Source organism: Neovison vison, chromosome 11, assembly GCF_020171115.1.
Source record: "Neovison vison isolate M4711 chromosome 11, ASM_NN_V1, whole genome shotgun sequence".
Lineage (NCBI taxonomy): Eukaryota > Metazoa > Chordata > Mammalia > Carnivora > Mustelidae > Neogale > Neogale vison.
The window spans coordinates 163,934,886-163,951,782 of NC_058101.1; the positions used below are offsets into that span (position 1 = coordinate 163,934,886).

The 16,897-nt window shown below is 54.6% G+C and overlaps 1 protein-coding gene across 4 annotated transcripts in view; it reads right to left on the reverse strand.

The window, feature by feature from the left end:
* Nucleotides 1-15,798, reverse strand: part of RHOBTB2 (Rho related BTB domain containing 2) — a 29,111-nt gene extending 13,313 nt beyond the window's left edge. Inside the window, exons 1-6 of one of the 4 annotated variants that reach the window (XM_044225152.1) lie at nucleotides 7,407-7,494; nucleotides 6,999-7,274; nucleotides 6,150-6,827; nucleotides 1,911-2,112; nucleotides 1,115-1,218; nucleotides 419-604 (exon numbers count right to left, since the gene is read on the reverse strand). In XM_044225152.1, coding sequence (XP_044081087.1) covers nucleotides 419-604; nucleotides 1,115-1,218; nucleotides 1,911-2,102 — 482 coding nt within the window. In that variant the 5' untranslated portion in view covers nucleotides 2,103-2,112; nucleotides 6,150-6,827; nucleotides 6,999-7,274; nucleotides 7,407-7,494. Of the gene's footprint in view, nucleotides 1-418; nucleotides 605-1,114; nucleotides 1,219-1,910; nucleotides 2,113-6,149; nucleotides 6,872-6,998; nucleotides 7,275-7,406; nucleotides 7,495-9,686; nucleotides 9,766-15,708 lie in introns of those variants that run through there. The other 3 variants (XM_044225150.1, XM_044225153.1, XM_044225151.1) reach the window with 3 other exon arrangements.
* Between the last annotated feature and the right edge of the window lie 1,099 nt (nucleotides 15,799-16,897).

Genomic DNA, 16,897 nt, shown 5'->3' on the forward strand with positions numbered 1-16,897 from the left:
AAGCCTTCCGTACTTATGCCAGCCACCTGCCCTCCCTAGCTCAAAGCAGTGGCACCTCCCTCTCTGGCAATTAACATGCAGTGTTCCACGCTGGTTTTTAACACAGCCATACATGGAGTTCATCTTCCAGCATGTTCATAGCCCCTTTCATGCAAAGACTACCACCTTTTCTCCTTCCCTCCCATGGTGCTCAGCCCAGGATTGCCCACAAAGGGTACAACAGATGCATGGATGCACAGATGGATGAGTGAATAAATGAATGAGTGGACACTCTTTGGGCCCCCGCATGGCTTGCTTCAAATCAAGGGTGAGATGTGAGGCCGAGTAGACTCCATCAGGGCTGAACAGGGAGCCATGGAGATGCACCCCCTCCCTCTGTCTTCCTCCTTCCCCTTCCCTTAGCAATGGCACCCCCTACCTAGCCAAGGGTCTCCTGGCCCTATTGACAGCCTCCAGGTCCGCATAGCGCAGGTCCAGCTGGCACCCCACCAAGATGACAGGTGCTCGGGGGCAGAAGTGCTTGATTTCTGGGTACCACATGGTCTTGACATGGTGGAGGGAATTGGGGTTGGCAATGGAGAAGCACAGAACCACCACATCAGATCTGGGGGTAGGAGAGTGGGGTTACAGGCAGGGAAAGCTTATGGTCAGCTGTCTGCCCTGGGAACAAGGGCGAACACACATACCCACCCCACCCTATGCTACATTCCACATCAGTCATAGGCATCCGCTCACAGAACGTATACTAATAGGACCCCTAATTTACAGACCTCTAATTCAGCATTTTAGAGCTTTTGAAAACCCTCCTTTTGACATCATGGCTATCTTACAGGTTAGAAATCACCACTTTACAATCCATGGCTGAGGAAAATCAATTCAGAACAGTTCCCCTAATTGTGCCTAGTCACAGAGCTGACAGGTAGCAAGGCTGAGAGTCCAATCAGGCCTCCTGACTCCAAAGCCGGCTCCTTCCACGGCCCTGGACTGCCTCCCCCGTGAGGTCTGCCAAGCTGCCTTCTCTGCTCCCTCCACCCAGCTGAAATTTCCCAGCCTTGCTCTTCCCTGGGAAAGCGGGGGAGACCCATCCGCCTGGCTCCCCGAATGCATTACCCACCTCCCATAAGCAAAGCGACGGTCTTTGTGATGGTCTCCAAAGGTGTCCCAGAGGCGGAGGGAGACGCTGACATCATCTACCACATCTCTGGAGCGTTCCAGCACCTGTGGGGTGTGGTGGGGAGGGAGAGGAGCGGGAATCAGGGGCGATAGTTCTAGGGGCCTCAGCATGTCAGCTCAGGGCAGCGCCGGCTTATCCCTGGGGGTCCCAGACAGCATGGGGGTGGAGGGATAGAGCTGGCTAGGGTCCAGGCAGCTCCCTCTGTGTGCCGTGCCCAGAACATCCCTGTCTGGGTGCCATCTCTGCAGATCCAACAGCAGGAGTGGGCTCGAAGCTGGCCAGAAGCGAAGAGCCTCGGAGAGGGCAGACTCTCCTGGGGTGGAAGGGATCTCAGGGGGCCTGCCCTGTTCCCCGCTTCACCTGCCTCTGGTTTTGGTACTGGCCAACAGCTTCTTTCTTCCTCTCTGCCCTCATCTCTCCAACACCTCCCCATTACCGGGGGCTGTGATTGCACAAGATTCCCGCCCTAAGCCAAGCCTGGGTCTCAGGCACCATCTGAGCCATGCAAAACACAAATGGTTAAGGATACTTCCCCTGGGGTGGGCTCCCCTCAGTCCTCTCTCCTGGGGCTCCTTCCTCTTCAGCTGCCCCCACCCCATCCCCAGGGGCCTCTGTGAGTGAGCTCGTGAGCTCGGCACAGGCAGGCCAGCGGTGTTTGCACACACTGAGCTGTGGCTTGGGGAAGAAGCCCAAACACACGGGGCGGACCCCCAGCCAAGCAGCCTTGCAGCCTTACCTCCTGGCACACCCGATACTGGTCGATGGCCCAAACCGTGGGCACATGGGTGGCGAGCAGCTGGTACTGGGTGAGGGTAGCATTGCAGGCCCGGGCACAGATGAGCCTGGTCTTGCCCACCGCGTTGTCTCCCACCACAACGCACTTGATGGTCTCTACGTTTGGCCTTTCATAATCCATGTCAGAATCCATTAATTGGGACCTGAGGGAGAGGAGCGTCGTGGTCAGGACAGCTCCGCTCACCAGCTCCCCAAGGGCCGGGGCCAGCGGCTCTCCTCAGCCAGCATCTGAGTGGAGAGGGGGCGAAGGGAGTGGGTAGCTTTCCAGGCGCTTGTTCTGCGGGGCCTGAGAAGCTGGGGGCCCATTCAGGCTGCAAGGAGCGGCTGCACCACGTGAACCACTCGTGGGCCTTCTGTTGCCACCATCCTCCCACTGGACTTCTGGTTGGGGGAGGCCTGTGAGAGATCCCGAGGCAGAACCTGCTCAGGACTGTCCCCACTCTCCCAGGAAAAGGACAGCCCGCCTGGAAGGCTCACTCCTCACCCACACTCTCCTCCTCTGGGCAGCAGAACAACAAACAGCTGAGAGATGCAGAGTCCCGGCCAGGTCCCCACCCCTTCCCAGCAAGCCGGAGGGCAGGGCTACTTTAAAATTTAATGGACTTGTCCGAGCTGGGGGGCAGCTCTCCTGTCCTCTACCTTTGCCTCCCTCCCTTCCTGGTGGTGGATTTTCAAGCCCTAGCTTGCCTGTGGCTACCCTTAAATGCTAGTGTCCTCTCCCCACCCCCACCCGCAGCCTCCTTCAGGGAAATGCCAGAACTTTTCCTCCCAGTCCCTCTGGAGGCACCTGAGTAGCCCAGGGCCATCCCCTCCCCTCCTCTGAGCCAGTCATGCTGTCTGGAGGGCTCACTCACGTACAGGCCCAGTTTTGAGATGGCAGTAGAGATAAACAGGCCTGTGACTTATTCACTCCATGTCCAATGGGCCTTCCCGCCCCTACTCAGGCATGCCCTCTAACCATCCTGCATGCAGCCCCAGGGAGAGTGAGATACTCCCCCCTTCCCCCTTCAGAACTTCCCATTCCTAGGGACAAGGATTCTCAGGCTGAAACCCCCAGACCCCTGGCATTCCTGGAAGGCTGCTCACTCAGTTGACTGCATGGGTAATGGGGCTGCTGGGGGAAGCAGAGGGTCAGAAGCTGGGGCCCGAATTTCTGGGCAAATGCTTGCCTCAGTTTCCCTCTGTGCTGAGCAGAGAGGGAGTGCCCTGTCCACCCACGGAAGGGGATGGCTCAAATGAACAGAGAGTCCTTCTGTAGTTGAAATGTCATGTCAGTGTTTAAAAAGCTGTCACAAGGAAGGGACCCTCAGCTGGAGGGCCAAGGGACTTTCGGGAGCAGTCTTTCAGCGGCATCCTGAAAGGGTTGAGGGGAAGAGGTAGGGGTAGTGCAAGGCAGACAGTGGTAGGGAACTTGGTTTCACCTAGGTCATGGGCCTGCTCCTGCTCTCACTCCCTATGAGCATTAAGTCAGCGGGGGTCTGGAGAGGCCCGGAGGACCCCTTCCTGGGCCCAGGAAGGCTGAGCTCCTAAGGGTGCTGGAGGCGCCCTCACTGCTGAGCCATCCAGCCAGAGAGCCAGGGCCACCAGCAGTGCTGAGCAGCTCCATTCCTGCCGGGCTGTAACTGGATGCCAGCATGCAGGAATGCAGAACTGAAATACCCAAGTAACATGGCAACTGGGATTTGCCGAGTAGGTACATCTTAGCAACCTAAGCAAAAAGTGCAGCAAGGACTTTTCAATGAGACAAGCACCTCCTCCTTTTTGGAATTTTACAGGATCTGAACTCCAAACAAGGGGTCTCCTTGCAGCTCCTCCCCGGTCTCCAGAGCAATTGTCTGCAGGATTCCTCCGGTCTCCTCTACCCTCCTCACCCTCCCTGGTGGGGCATGTCCTAACCACCATCCTGCCTCCTCCCTGCTCTCTCCTGAGCTGAGGACCAGGAACCCCACTTCGATGGCTCCTGGTCTTGAGTCAGGCAACTGGGAAGAAATCACCTGGGCTGTAGTCTCCTATATATGCTGAAGAACAAAACAGACTCCCCACTATGAATATGGAGAGCTGGAGGTGAAAGACTATACCCACTGGCCAGTAGAACTTCCTTCTCAAATTCAGATTCGAATGGCCTGTGAGTGTGGAAGCAGAAGGGGCAATGAGGAGACGGAGGAGGAGGGGCGTCAGTTTGTAAATCCAGGAGCATGTGGACCGTGAAGAGGATGCCAGAACACTAGTAGATCAATGCTGCTTCAAAATCAGAGAGTTTATGATTAAAATACCCCTGCACAGCTCATGCGCCTCTGTGTTGAAGGAAGAGAGAGCCAACCAACAAGTAGGAAGGTAACAAACACTGCCAGGGGTTTGGACAGCAGCCCTGCTGGGGGGGTCCTCTGGCTGAGCAGCCCCTTCCCATCTACTCTTCAGCCCTCCACAGCCCTCCCCTGCTTGTCCTTGGACTTCCCTCCCTATTTTTATCATTCTCACCCACTCCACCCCTGTCCCAACCGCCTGACTTCAGATCTAGGAAATTTCAGATCTAGGAAAGGGCAAGTCAATTTGCTTCTCTGGGCATCAGTCTGCCCTTCTGGAAAATGGGTTTGAGGGCTTTGGAAGAAAGTTTCCCGAATCTTGGTAAATTTGTGCCAAGAGAGCCTGGGCAGAAAGGAGGTATTTGTCTTCTTATGTAATCTGGTATTATATAATGCTAGATTACATATCTATATATGTAATTCTATCTCTCTTTAAGATACAGCCTGGCCCAATTAAGCCAGCAGGCAAAACTCTTTAGTCGAAATAGGCCTGTCTTACACGAGGATCCTGGACTGGAGATAGCGTGCCAAAGCCAGCAGTAATATAATTTTTGCTCTAGAATATTGCTACTTTACTGTATCCTTGCTGATGTATGGTGATACAACCCACTCAATGAGCTTCTCAACTTCCCCTTCCCTTCTGGCACTCTCTCCTTCAATGACTCTAGACTTTTCCGCACAATTGCCTCATCCTCATTCGTTCTGAGCCTCTAGACAAACCTCCATACACTATGGCTTCCTGGCCATCCTGCCCCGGGAATCACAATCTCCAATTCATTCCTCTCCATCAGTGATCCCAGAGTCCCATAGATGCTCCCTCCCCACCCTGCCCCACTGATCCCTGTCCCCCTGTCCACAATCAGCCTCCGGCCCACTGCTCTCCCGGCTCTGTGTACTCAGGCCAGGCCAAAAACCCAGGTGTGCTCAAATTAGCTATAACCCTCAATGGGTACCATTTCCACCCCCACACCCCTACACACACGCTTTGCAGAGCCCAGAAAAGCCCCCCTTTCCCTCCCACAGCTGATAGGAGGTTGTTCATCTGTGGCTGCCCTAGTCTGGTTGTCAAGGAAACGACAGAATCTCCCTGGGAGCCTGCTTTGTCTCCTAGCAACCAATATCCCACATCCTGCATCTCACAAAATGCAAAAGAGAGGAATATCCTCAAAATGAAGGTAAAAATCGAGGAGGATGGAGAGGAAGGGGGAATCGGGAAGAGAAGACCAGAGAGGGTGGCTTTTCGCAGGGCTGGCTGACATTGTAATATTGGGGAAGGCGGAGAGATGAATCCCTCCTGCAGATCCAGTGGACCGCAAGGCTCAAAGGGATCTTGAATGATCAAAATAACAAAAAGTGCAAACCCAAACACACAAAAAGAACCTTCTCAAACATCAACAAACAACACTAAGCATCTCTCCCATAGTTTGCCAGAACTCTGATGCAACGGAGTTGGGTTGAAAGAAATCTCTCCGGAACGGCGAGCAAAACATCCAAATTCCATTGGTTTTCAACAGAAATATTTCCACCACTCTGGACCTTTATTCCTGACACGCTGCTCTGCACACGCACACACACACACACACGAAATAAAAATATATATATTTTTTTAAATGAGGAAACAGGAGGGCCACGACATGTCAAGGCAATCAAGTCATCTTCCTTTCCCTAGAAAAACCCAGAAAAGGTTAGTCCCCCGCCCCCTGAGACCCCAGCAGCCAAAGCTATAGCCAAGGGGAGAGGGGGTTGCAGGGGTGGTGGTGGCTGGGGAAGTCCTCAGAAGGGGCGCAGATAGGGCCGGGGAGGGCACAGGAGGGCGAAGCGGCGCGTTTCCAGGCAGCTTGCAACCCGGCCATAATAGAAATTAATCATTTACTTACACCACTACATGTGACGGGGTAATTTCTAGTGTAAGGAACACATTTCTTCCTGCTAAGCACGCTCATTTTAGTGAAATGTCTGGGGTCACTCCGCGCGTGCAAGTTAGGTCGATGCCGGCGTCGCCGCCGCCGCTGCTGCCGCCGCCGCCGGTGCCGCTGCTGCCGCCGCCGCTGCTACAGGCTCCGGGCCCGGGTCGCGCTAGATCAGAGACTCTGACAGAGCAGCCCAGGCCGGACGGCGGGCCGGGAGCGGCCGCGCGCGCGGCACTGCAGCCATTGCCTCTTCCGGATCAGCATCTCCCCGCGCCCCGGGCGCCCAATGTCATGGAGGCACGCTGGAGTGGGCTGCGCGCGGCCGCCGACCTCCCGCGGCTGGGCCGCGCCGCCGCCGCGGGTCCTCGGGCTGCGGAGGCTGGAGGCGACGCGCAGTTGGGGAGGAGAGGGGCGAGGCCGCCGCCGCTACGCGCCCGGCCAGCTCCGAAGGCGCGGCCGCAAAGACGCCTAGCGCTGCAGTCCCGGGGACCGCTCGCGACCTCCCGTTTTCATTCACAAAAAAAGGAAAGGGAAAAAAAATAAAAAAAGAAAGAAAGGGAGGAAGAACGGGGGGCAAAAATCTCACCCAGGCCGGCGGCCGGGACAGGCTCCGCCCACCGCGGAGCTCCGTTGGTGGAAAGGGGTCTGGGGGCGGGGAAGGGGCGGAGAAAGAAGAGGATTGGGCGACCGGCGGGCCCGACCCCGGCCCCGCCCCACGGCGCCGCTCACTCCCTCCCGTCCGCCCTCCCTTCCCCCAGCCCGGAGGGACGAAGCTCGGAGGGTCTCGGCTCACCACCGGTGGTGGGTCTCCTCTACCTGGCAAGGCGCAAGACATCGCTGGACTCACACAGGTTTTCCCCCTTTCCTCCAGGAGGCTGAGTAAGACCTCCGAGACGCATCATAGCCCTGGAAGGGATGCGAGTTAGGGGAGGAGAACGTGACATATTTTCCTTCCCCCTTAAACCCAGGCCTCCACCCCTGGCCCCCCGGGGAGAGGAACACAGACTTTTCACACAGGCCCTCCTCTGCCTTGAGAGTTTTCCTGGCACCTGCGGGCCTTCCTTCCTTGATCACCAGCTCTTCAGCTACAACCTGTGCCAGGAGTTTTAGAGTGGGTCAGTCTGTCACCTGTACCTTCGCTCATCTAGGCCTTCTCCCTCTCCCTCCCTCTTCAGCAGTCTCTGTTTCCATCCCACACCCATCCTGTTGCCACCTGGAGTTTACCAACATCTTCCGGCCTCTTAAAAGAAATGCCATGAAGACACTAGTCCTGGAGACGGAGTCCAAGACACTTTGGGGCTCCCTGTCTCGATTTATTCCCCTGTAAAACAAAGAGGTTATAAGGCATGACATCTGTAAATGAGCAGTCCTCCAAAGAAGTTTCCATGTTCAAGGCTACTTTGATTCTGATGATCTTGACTACCGGTAATTACAGTAGCCAGCTCAGTCTGGTTTTATCCATCTTGTCAATTACCTCTGGACAATTTTTTAAGCCCAGACTGACATGCGTTCCACCTAACCCCCTCAAGCTTGCGCTCTGAGAATGCAAATCCAGCTTAATGCTAGTTTATGCAAAAATATAATTAGGAAGAGAAATGCATTGCCCCCCCAAAGCCAAATAAAAATGAATTTTGTATTCTCTGAAGTATGCTTTCCATCTATGAATGCATGTAATTGGAAGTTGCCCATTAAGGTGCTCGTGATAAATGTGCTTTCTGGCCTGGTCTATGTTCAAGAAGTGCCTGATTAGTGGAGAATGCTTCCCCCACCTCCTTCTGAACCTGCCTAGAGCTGGAAAAGAGGTTAGGGATGACTGAGTGTGCTGCTTCACTCTTCTGGTTAGGAATTGGTCTCCTAAGAACAGAATGTATTGGTTTGAATACATGCATGGGGGAAAAAAAGGACAGGTGTGTCCTTCCCACATATTTGGTATTGAAGAGCCTCAGCCTATCCTCTGTGTGCCACAGGTCACTTCCCCAGAGAGAACCATAGCATGACATCTCTGCATGGGTGCCCCAGGAGGCCATAGCCTCTCCCACTGATACCCAGTTGCCCCCAGCCAGGTCCAGAGCCCTCGATTGTTGGCTTCAACTTTCACACAACCCAGCAGCGGGGATGGCACCAGGACAGCACGAAGCAGGAAAACAGAACTGCCCCCAAATCATGGGGCTTCCAGGTCTACTTCTGTGGAGTCTCTGGGAAAGAGCCAGCTCAGCCTGTGAACCTCACTGCCCAACCAGGCTGCACTGTTGTGGTTCAAAGGTATAAGTTTGGCAAAATGAAGTTGTACCCCCTGCTCACATTGGGTAAACTGTCTCAGGCAGAGAGAGCCAGGTGCTCCGCCGGGGGACAACACCTTAATTACCAGTGCCACTTTTGGCACACAATCATTGCCTTTTTCAGCTTTTCTTCAAACCAGAGCTCTTCCTGATCACATCACCTCTCAGGCATTCCCAGTCAAGAGTCTCTCTTCTCTCAGAAAAGCCTTCTCGTGATTCCTCCTTCCCAGTGATGTAAACCCCTTGAACCTCTTCCCACAAGGCACCCCTACCAATGATGCCCATATCCACTCTCGTCAAGGACATCATGAGCTGCCACTTTCCTGAAGACTGTGAGCAGGAGGCCTCCTCTGGGGAGAAAACTCTCCAACCCGGTCCTCAAGAGAGCACCTATGTGGCAGGTTCGCACAGCCAGCACCACAAGCGCCCCTCTCCCTGATCTCGAAGACTCCTGCCCAGTGCCACTCAAGCTATGTGGACCTCTCTCAGTGTGTCCTCCTCTAACCTGCACGTTCCATTTGTTTCACACACGGTTCCAGCTTATCTCCTCTTGGCAGGTTCCTAATCTCTCTTTTCTCTACCCTCAACCAAGCCCACCCCACAGGCCTTCCGACACAAAACCCTGCCCCTCTCCCCTAGGAGAGCAGCCTGTGGTCTGGGACACGTGGCATTGCCACGCTGTGTCTGGTACCAGCTGAGAGCAGAAGCAGGGGTTTCTCAAAATGCAGAGCTCTGTCAGGGTGAAAGAGCCAAATCTGGAAAGTCTAGAATCTCTCAGCCTCCAGGTCTAGGACTCAAGGGGCACCACCAGGTCTTCATAAGAGACAGAACCCTTCTGGGCCTTTTCTCAAACAGTTCTGTCAGAACATTGCTCTTCCCACCCCTTCAGTAAGAAGAAAATGCTTACTCATCCTTCAAGTCTCAGCCTAGATGTCACTTCTTCCAGGAAGCCCACCAGGAATACCCCGTACAAAGTTGGCAAGGTTCCCTGCCCTTCTTTTGTGCACCCCTAATAATACCAATCACCCTGCTCTGTCACTGGGTCTCTCTCTTCTTCAAAGTCCTAAGAACTGTTTAGAGAAGGGACCATGCTTAGTTGACTTTCCTTCTTCCTGGTCTTGCAACCAGTACTCAACAGGAGCTCAATAAACACTTGATGGATGAATGAATGTTTGGGTGGAGATCTTGGGAAGGAGGGAGTTGACACCACCCAGGGGCTACTCACATGCTGTCCAGAGAGGTCTTCCACAGGCTGTACCGGCCTTGTCTTTGGCTTGCCATGGCTCTGTGTTCCCTCCAAGAGGCTGGACAGAAGTGAATGGGGCAGGGCAGGGGAAGACAGTGAGAGAAGGAATAAACACACTGTGGGTTACCCAAAGATATGCCACCAGCTCAGTCAGCCCAAACAGAGGGTCTACTCAGGGCAAGAGCATGGCTCCTGCTGCCCAGGCCCACAGGGCTGAAATGCTCAGCCTGGAGGTCAAGACAGAGTCTACCTTAGAAAATCAAGGGGCTCCTTAAGGGTAAAGAACCATGCTGCAGGCATTTGCACCTTTCTGAACTTGGTAATTTGAAAAGAGCAGTCATTTTTCCATCAGGAGGCCTGGATTCTGTCTTCACCGAGGTGGGTGACAGTGGGCAATTCTCTCTCCTCTCTGGGCTTGTTTTCTCCTGTACAAGGGTGGGGTCCAGCTTATCCAGCACGGATATCTACTCTGGGTTTCTAGCACGGAAGGCCTATATTTTATTGGCCATCCTTTTCACTGAAGATGCTCCTGATCCAAACTAGACCCAGCAGAAGATGAGGGGATGGCCACCAAGGCTGAGAATGGAAGAAGGAAGTATCTGGGGGCAGAGTGGGAAGGGATTAGAAACATAGTAAGAGGCAGAGATCCCCATCTTTAGCTTCCTTAAAAGGTTAATCACAGTCTTGGGACCAGTTCAACCAAAGAAAATTCTAGAACTTCAGGAGAGAGAGGGAATGATGAAGGAAGGGCTTGAAGAGGCCTGGTGGATTCCTCCGGAATCAGTTCATACTAGGTAGTGAAAGGGTAATGGAGGGGCATCTCTGTGACAAGCCTCCAGGGACAGGGGACAATGAGGCAGAAGAAAGCTAAGGCAAGAGCAGCCCCGCACTCCCCCCGCAAGCCCAGTGGGCAGGGATGTGGACAAGAAGAGGCCTGAGAGCCCGGATTAAAAAGAAACCAAAACAGAGGAGCAGCCATTGCAGTAATTGGCACCAACCTCAGTTCTAGTCTCTCCTCCACCAGGAACTGGCTGTGTGACTTCGGGCAAGGAACCTAATCTTTCTGGTCTTCCATTGGGATAATAATAACACGACTTGCCTGAAGACAGGGGGTGACTAGATGATCTTCTCATGACTGCTTCCTGGGCCGAGATCAGAGACGGTGTGATCCCTCTCACTCTTCCTTCTTTTCTGCCTTTCTCCCCATCGTGGACTTATGCCCACTGGGTCAAGGGGGACCCATCTCCCATCTGTGCCCCGGCCACCTGGGCTGCCTATGGCGAGCAGTCAGCACAGAGGGTGCGGAGTTCTGACAGTCTGACCTACCAGGGTTGGAAAACCCCATGCCCACCTTGGCCCTGGCACCCCATGAGTAAATGAACAAGCCAGTGAGACAGTGAAAGGAGAGCAAACGAGAATTCTGCCTGGATCTTCAAAGCCCAGCCGGCCCCCTTGCAGCCTTCCTACACCACACTGCGGGGGCTGGCCGGGTGGCTGAAAGCAGAAGCTGAAGACGCCACTCCTGGTCTGGCCTGGCCAGGCTCTCGCCAGCCCCAGCTCTCGCCGGCCCCTGCTGGCAGAGATCTGAGCATGCAGACCCCTCTGCCCAATCACCCAAGACCCACCACCACCCTGGCCCTGCCTCCTCGGGAGCCACAGTGAGCTGGGGCCTCCATACAGAGGCCCTGCGGCCTCTCTTCGCTCAGCAGAGATACCGAAGCGCTTTTTGGCTTGGATCTTTTTAGAGCTGCAGGTACCACCACCATTAATGCCACAGGGGAGATGCCTGATCCCCCACCCCAAGTCTCCTGGGCTGTTACTTCCCAGGACAGTACACTAGGAGCCGCCATGAGGAAGGCCTCCTGCAGAAAGAAGCTACACAGTATTACTTCTCTGGGCTTTGTAGACAGAAACATTATAAGCCGGGGGCAAAAATGCACCCCCTTGGCCAGTGCATCCAAAGCCCAAGATCCTTCACTTCAAGCAAGCTGCAGACCTTCTGAGAGAGGACAGGCTCATTCCTGGAGCCCCGCAGAGCTGCAAGTGAGAAGCTCAGAGGAGGCTGATCACCCCAAAATAGACTTGTTTTTTTTCACAACTTTTTCATGAGGCCTTGGCATCTCTTGCAAGCACGGAAAAAAAATAGCCTGAACTGTTAACAAATAAAGATTATAAAAAGCCCCAACTGTTCCCCATGGCTTTCCATGTGGCTGTGTTGTTCTGGGGGGGCAGGGAGGAGGCTAAGAGGGAGGCCTGGGGAGATGTGTGTCCAGGAGTCCCCAGTCCCCTTTCCTCTGACCCACTGTTCCCCTTTGGTAGCTGGTCCTGCTAGAGCTCGTAGGGGTAATAATCCATGTTAGGGCTGGGAAAGATTTTTGCTGACCCGCAGAGGTGGTCCACTGTTGAGTGTGTATTACTGTTTACTGCTTCCAGATAAAGGAATGCACGGCATGGGACCGGGAATCTTAAAAACGGAGACAGGGACAGGGTTTGTTTAGTAAACATTTAGCGGCCTCAGTGTTCCTGTCAAGGTCAGCTTAGTCTGAACTTGGACCCTGCCTTCAGCATCGCCACATGTCAGTAACCAGACACGAGTTTCAGGCTATAGCTACTTTGGGCCCAGGTTAGAGGATTGTGTGGGGCTTCCCAGGAAGGGGCCTGGCCCTCACCTGCACTCCGGGCTCCTCTTGCAGGACTCTAGGCCAGACCCTGTAGAGCACCCCACACCCCTTTGCTCTAGCCCTGGAGCCTTTTTGGTACTCGGACCTCCAACAACACGATAACGGAAGGGACGCAAAAGGCTGGAGCGCATTCTGGAACTGGGTTCCCATCCCTTCGGGGTTCTCAGGAAAATCAGGCGGTTGACCTGGATGATGTCTAAGGAGCCTCGGGCCCTGACTTCTTATAATCAGAATAAGAGAGCTCCTCCAGCTCCCCGAAGCGCCACGTCCTCCACAAAGTCTGGGACCATCCACAGACCTGCTCCATCCACCATGAAGGCTGCCTTTCTCTTCTCCTTCTTTCTTCCTTACCTCTCATTCTCCCTTTTCTTAGCCACTCCCCTTCCCCTGATTCTTCCCTCTCCTTTCCTCTACCTCCTGGGCAGAGAGATCTAGAAAAATATCTGCGCATGGCTCTGGCTTGGTCCAAGGGAGGGGGGCAGCTGGCGGGCAGAACTTTCCTAAAGTGGTGAGGGACCAACAGGACAAGTCTGTGGACTTCTTTGGACCTGAAACTCCTCCATTAGGCTCCAAACAGCGCCAGTCAGTAGCCAGCTCCCTGGGGAGATTCAGCCCCTCTCAGGGTCAGGGTACTGCACATAGAATCCAGGGCCCCCAAGTCTCAGGAGGCGAGGCCATTCCCAGATTACTGGACCCCCAGGGCAAGGCACAAAGTGAGGCAGACAGAGGGTAGAGGAGCTGGTCTCTCAGGGTTGGAAGCTTCTCACAGAACAGGTCGGTCCTTTAGCAAGCCAGCCTGTGGCACTGGTCCCCCGGCACAGTGGCTGGGTCAGCAGGGTGCTGTTACGCAGGCTCTTAGAAACTCAGTCTGGGCACCTCAATGCACAGCTCCAGTTCATTGGGTGGTTTGAGACTTACCACATGCCCGGAGAAGCTCACCCCTGTTCATCCCACCTTTCTCCTAACCCACCCTCTTCTTTCTCCTAAGCAACACGTGCTGAGCTGCCTGGGAGCATGAGCCCATGGGTGCAATCCTGGGGCTGGAGGAATGCCCCCCGAAAGGAGAACATCCTCGCACCACAGTCTCCACAGCCCGAGAGGGAAGCCTGGGAGCGGCAGAGCAGTTTCGGCAGACCTTGGTTCACAGCTGTCCCAACCACTATCCTGTACAGGCAGAACTGGGACCGCGGGGCCACAGGCCTGAGAGGACTCAGAGCATGGACCACACTCCGCCTCTCCGGGATCTGCATCCCCAGCAGCCTGGCCGGGCCAAAGGCGATCGCAACCGGTCCATGCGATCCCAGGCACATCGCTTACTCGCCCCGAGACCCTGGGGAAGAAATGAGGCTTGTTTGCTCAGTCATTCATTTCCCTTGTGTTTTGCATATCACAGACATGTGAAACTCCTACTAGTGCCCAACACTGTGCTAGAGATGACGGCAATTCTTAAAATAGTGATGCCATCCCCATCATCCAGAAGCTTCAACCGCATCATCATAATCCTCATTTATCAGAAGCCTGTTATATGTCTGGTATTGGGCTAATGTCCTGCTTCATTTACACTTCAGAACAACCCTCTGAAGAGGGGCTCTGACGCCCGCTGGGCAGGTGGGGAAACTTCAAGAAGCCACATGACTTGCTACTGTCACAAAGTGGGCAGGCCCGAGGCTCTCAGAAGAGATGGCACTGTCCCTGAGCCTCCTCCAACCTTGGGCCCCGATTTTAGAGCTTTAATGTATTGTTCTGAATTCATACAAAATGACTCTTTATCAGGGAAATCCGATGGTGGAGACTACAGCATGTGCCAAGTCACACGGGGAGTCTGTGGCTGTGTGGGCTCTAGGGCTGGGGCCCCTTCCCCAGTCTCGGTCTCTGTGGGCTTCAGTTTGCTCGTGAGTGAGACCAGTTGGTACTGGTGATCCCTGCCGGTTTTGAAATTCTGACCATGTGAGGTTATCATGAGACATGGTTTCTGCCATCAGGGAGGGTCGCTATAGGGAGACAGAGGGCAGAGAAGCAGGAATGGCTGGTATCCCTCCCAGCCCCCACTAACCCTGCAAACCCGGCCCCAGAAGAAGTGGAGAATGTGGGAAAGTTTTCATGCCCTGAGGAATGGTCTTTTAACTCAGTTGATGGGAGACACACACACACACACACACACACACACACGTATATATATACACACACATGTATGTATATGTATACACGTGTGTATGTGTGCGTGTGTGTATACATATATACACACATCCTGTCTATGTCAGAGAAATGGACAGGTCTTAAGAGCTGGAAAAAAAGAAGTATGCCGTGGAAGTGGAGGCACAAGGAGGAGAGAGAATTAGAGCCCAGGGCAAAGGTCACCCAGAAATAGTGACAGCTAAAGCCTTAAACGGTCACTTCACAGGGTCCCTCAGCTGGTCTGACTCCATGGGCAGGGCTGTGCCTTTCACCTTCGCTACAACCCACAGCCACCCACCTCTCAGCATCTGCCCTTTGTCTGAGTGACCTAGCAGGACATCCTCGGACCCCAAGAAGCCTCAGTGTCAGCCTTGTCCCTTCCGAAAGGAGGTGACAGCAGGCTGGCTGGGGGCTCTCTGCTGCCCTGAAAGGCATTTTGCTTCTGCTAGCCTGAGTTCTTGGCCAGGTGCGACTAGAAAGACGTGCCCAGTCGGGTGGGCGGGAGCAAGAGAGGGTGAGGATTAGAGTCAGGGATGCTGATCCATTTCTTTTTGGAGAAACAGATCTTCCTGCTGCCAGGATCAGGTGGCTCCTGGAGTGGGGAGGGACATGGAGGGGCTGCGCAGGATACCGGAGTGAGGGGTAAGGAGAAGCCAGGTGCAGGAAAACAGGCAGAGCCGAGCTATCTGCAGAACTGGCAGGAGCCACTGGAGCTGGAGAAGGGCAGAGGCAGAACGGGCATGGGGGCTGAGCTTGTCCCAGAAGCACAGGGTGCCACCGCACTCCATCCTGGTCCCTGGCCGCTGATTGGGTAGTATGAAAAGGGCTCTTGGAGGAGAGAACCCTGATCCCCTTCCCTCCTGGTGAGATTCCAAGGAGAGAGTGGAATCCAGACCTGCCCTGGCTCTTGGTCCCTGTAGATGCTGACCCCTGATTCCTTAATGCTCCTCTCCTGCCTTCACATCCCCCTCCTTCTCAGGAGATCACATTCTGAGAACTGCTCATTGTCCTGGGTTCTGGAAGCGACCAGGTCCTTGAGGACAGGTAGAGCAGCCAGAGCTGGAGCTCCTCATTTTTCCCCTAGGCACAGAGAAAGGGTCCCAGGGGGTGGTCTCAGGATGGCAGGGCCTGGGTCATAGACTTACCTGCTGTCTTCCCTTTGGGGCCCAGCTGGTCTGTCACTGCTCCCTGTCTGGAAGCAATGTCCTAGGCCAGGTCAGGGGGAGGGAATGTGTGAGGAACAATACACAGATTTAAGGGCCGGGATCCCAAGCCTCGGCCTATGGGGAGCCAGGTAAGGGTCATGGTTACTGTATCCAGGGGTGGGACTAGCAGGCCAGCCTCCTGGTCATTTGCCTCCCCATCCAGGTCTGTGTAAAGCCCAGAGATAAGCCACTTGGGCCGGAGGCCCCACTCCCAGCTTTGGACAGGTGAGCATTCTTGGTATCTGGGCCCAGCCCCTGGCCCCCAGGGCCTTTTTTTTTTGGTCTGCCCTCAGGCTCTCATTCTGACTTCTGTCTTGGCCTCTCCCCCTCCCTGGTGACTCACATTGCTTTGGAATTTCACTCACTGGCTCTTTCTGACGCACATCCTGGGAGCCTGGCCTAGAGCCAGGGAACAGCGGGGTGGCTGCAGCCCCACCCGTGATTAATTTTGGCAACCTGAGCTGGAGGCTCCATAGAGGCAAGCAAGGCTGGAGAAGCGAGATGGGAGTTGGGGAGTGTTGCTGGGCAGGAAGCCTTTCTTTCTGCTTCTGTTCCTTTGCACTCAGGTAGGAAAATAAACAAGGGGAAAGCTATAAGCTTGTAGCAGTCAGACATTACCTGTCTGGCCAGCCAGGACACTCGAGAAGATTGAGCAACTGAGTTCAAAACCTAGCCTAGCCACTGTGCTCCTTGGAATGGATTTCTGGACCTCAGTTTACCCTTTTGTGAGTCTTAAAAGTTTGAGATCCCTCCGTGTGAACACCAAGAACAATGGCCTTGAACTCGGTTGATGTAGCCTCATATCTCTTGCAATGGCTTGGACTCTGTTATCTCCCTATTTTGAGTATGATGTGAGGGGCTGGTGCAGGCTGGGGCTGAGGAGAGGGACAGGGGGAGTTGACCTGACAGTGCACCAGGCTGGGATGCGTTCTGCCCTCACCCCAACTTGTCCCCATCAGATGCCTCAGCAGGGAAGGGAGAGGATCCTCACGGCCTTTGCAGCACTTAACTCCCTTGGGGCCCTGGTGTGTGCTTCGGGAGCCCTTAAGCGGCCCCCTGCGTGCTATCCTCACTCCTCCAGAAGCTGCTTGCTTTTCCCATCTCTTCCCCAGACTGTTCTCCACCTCTC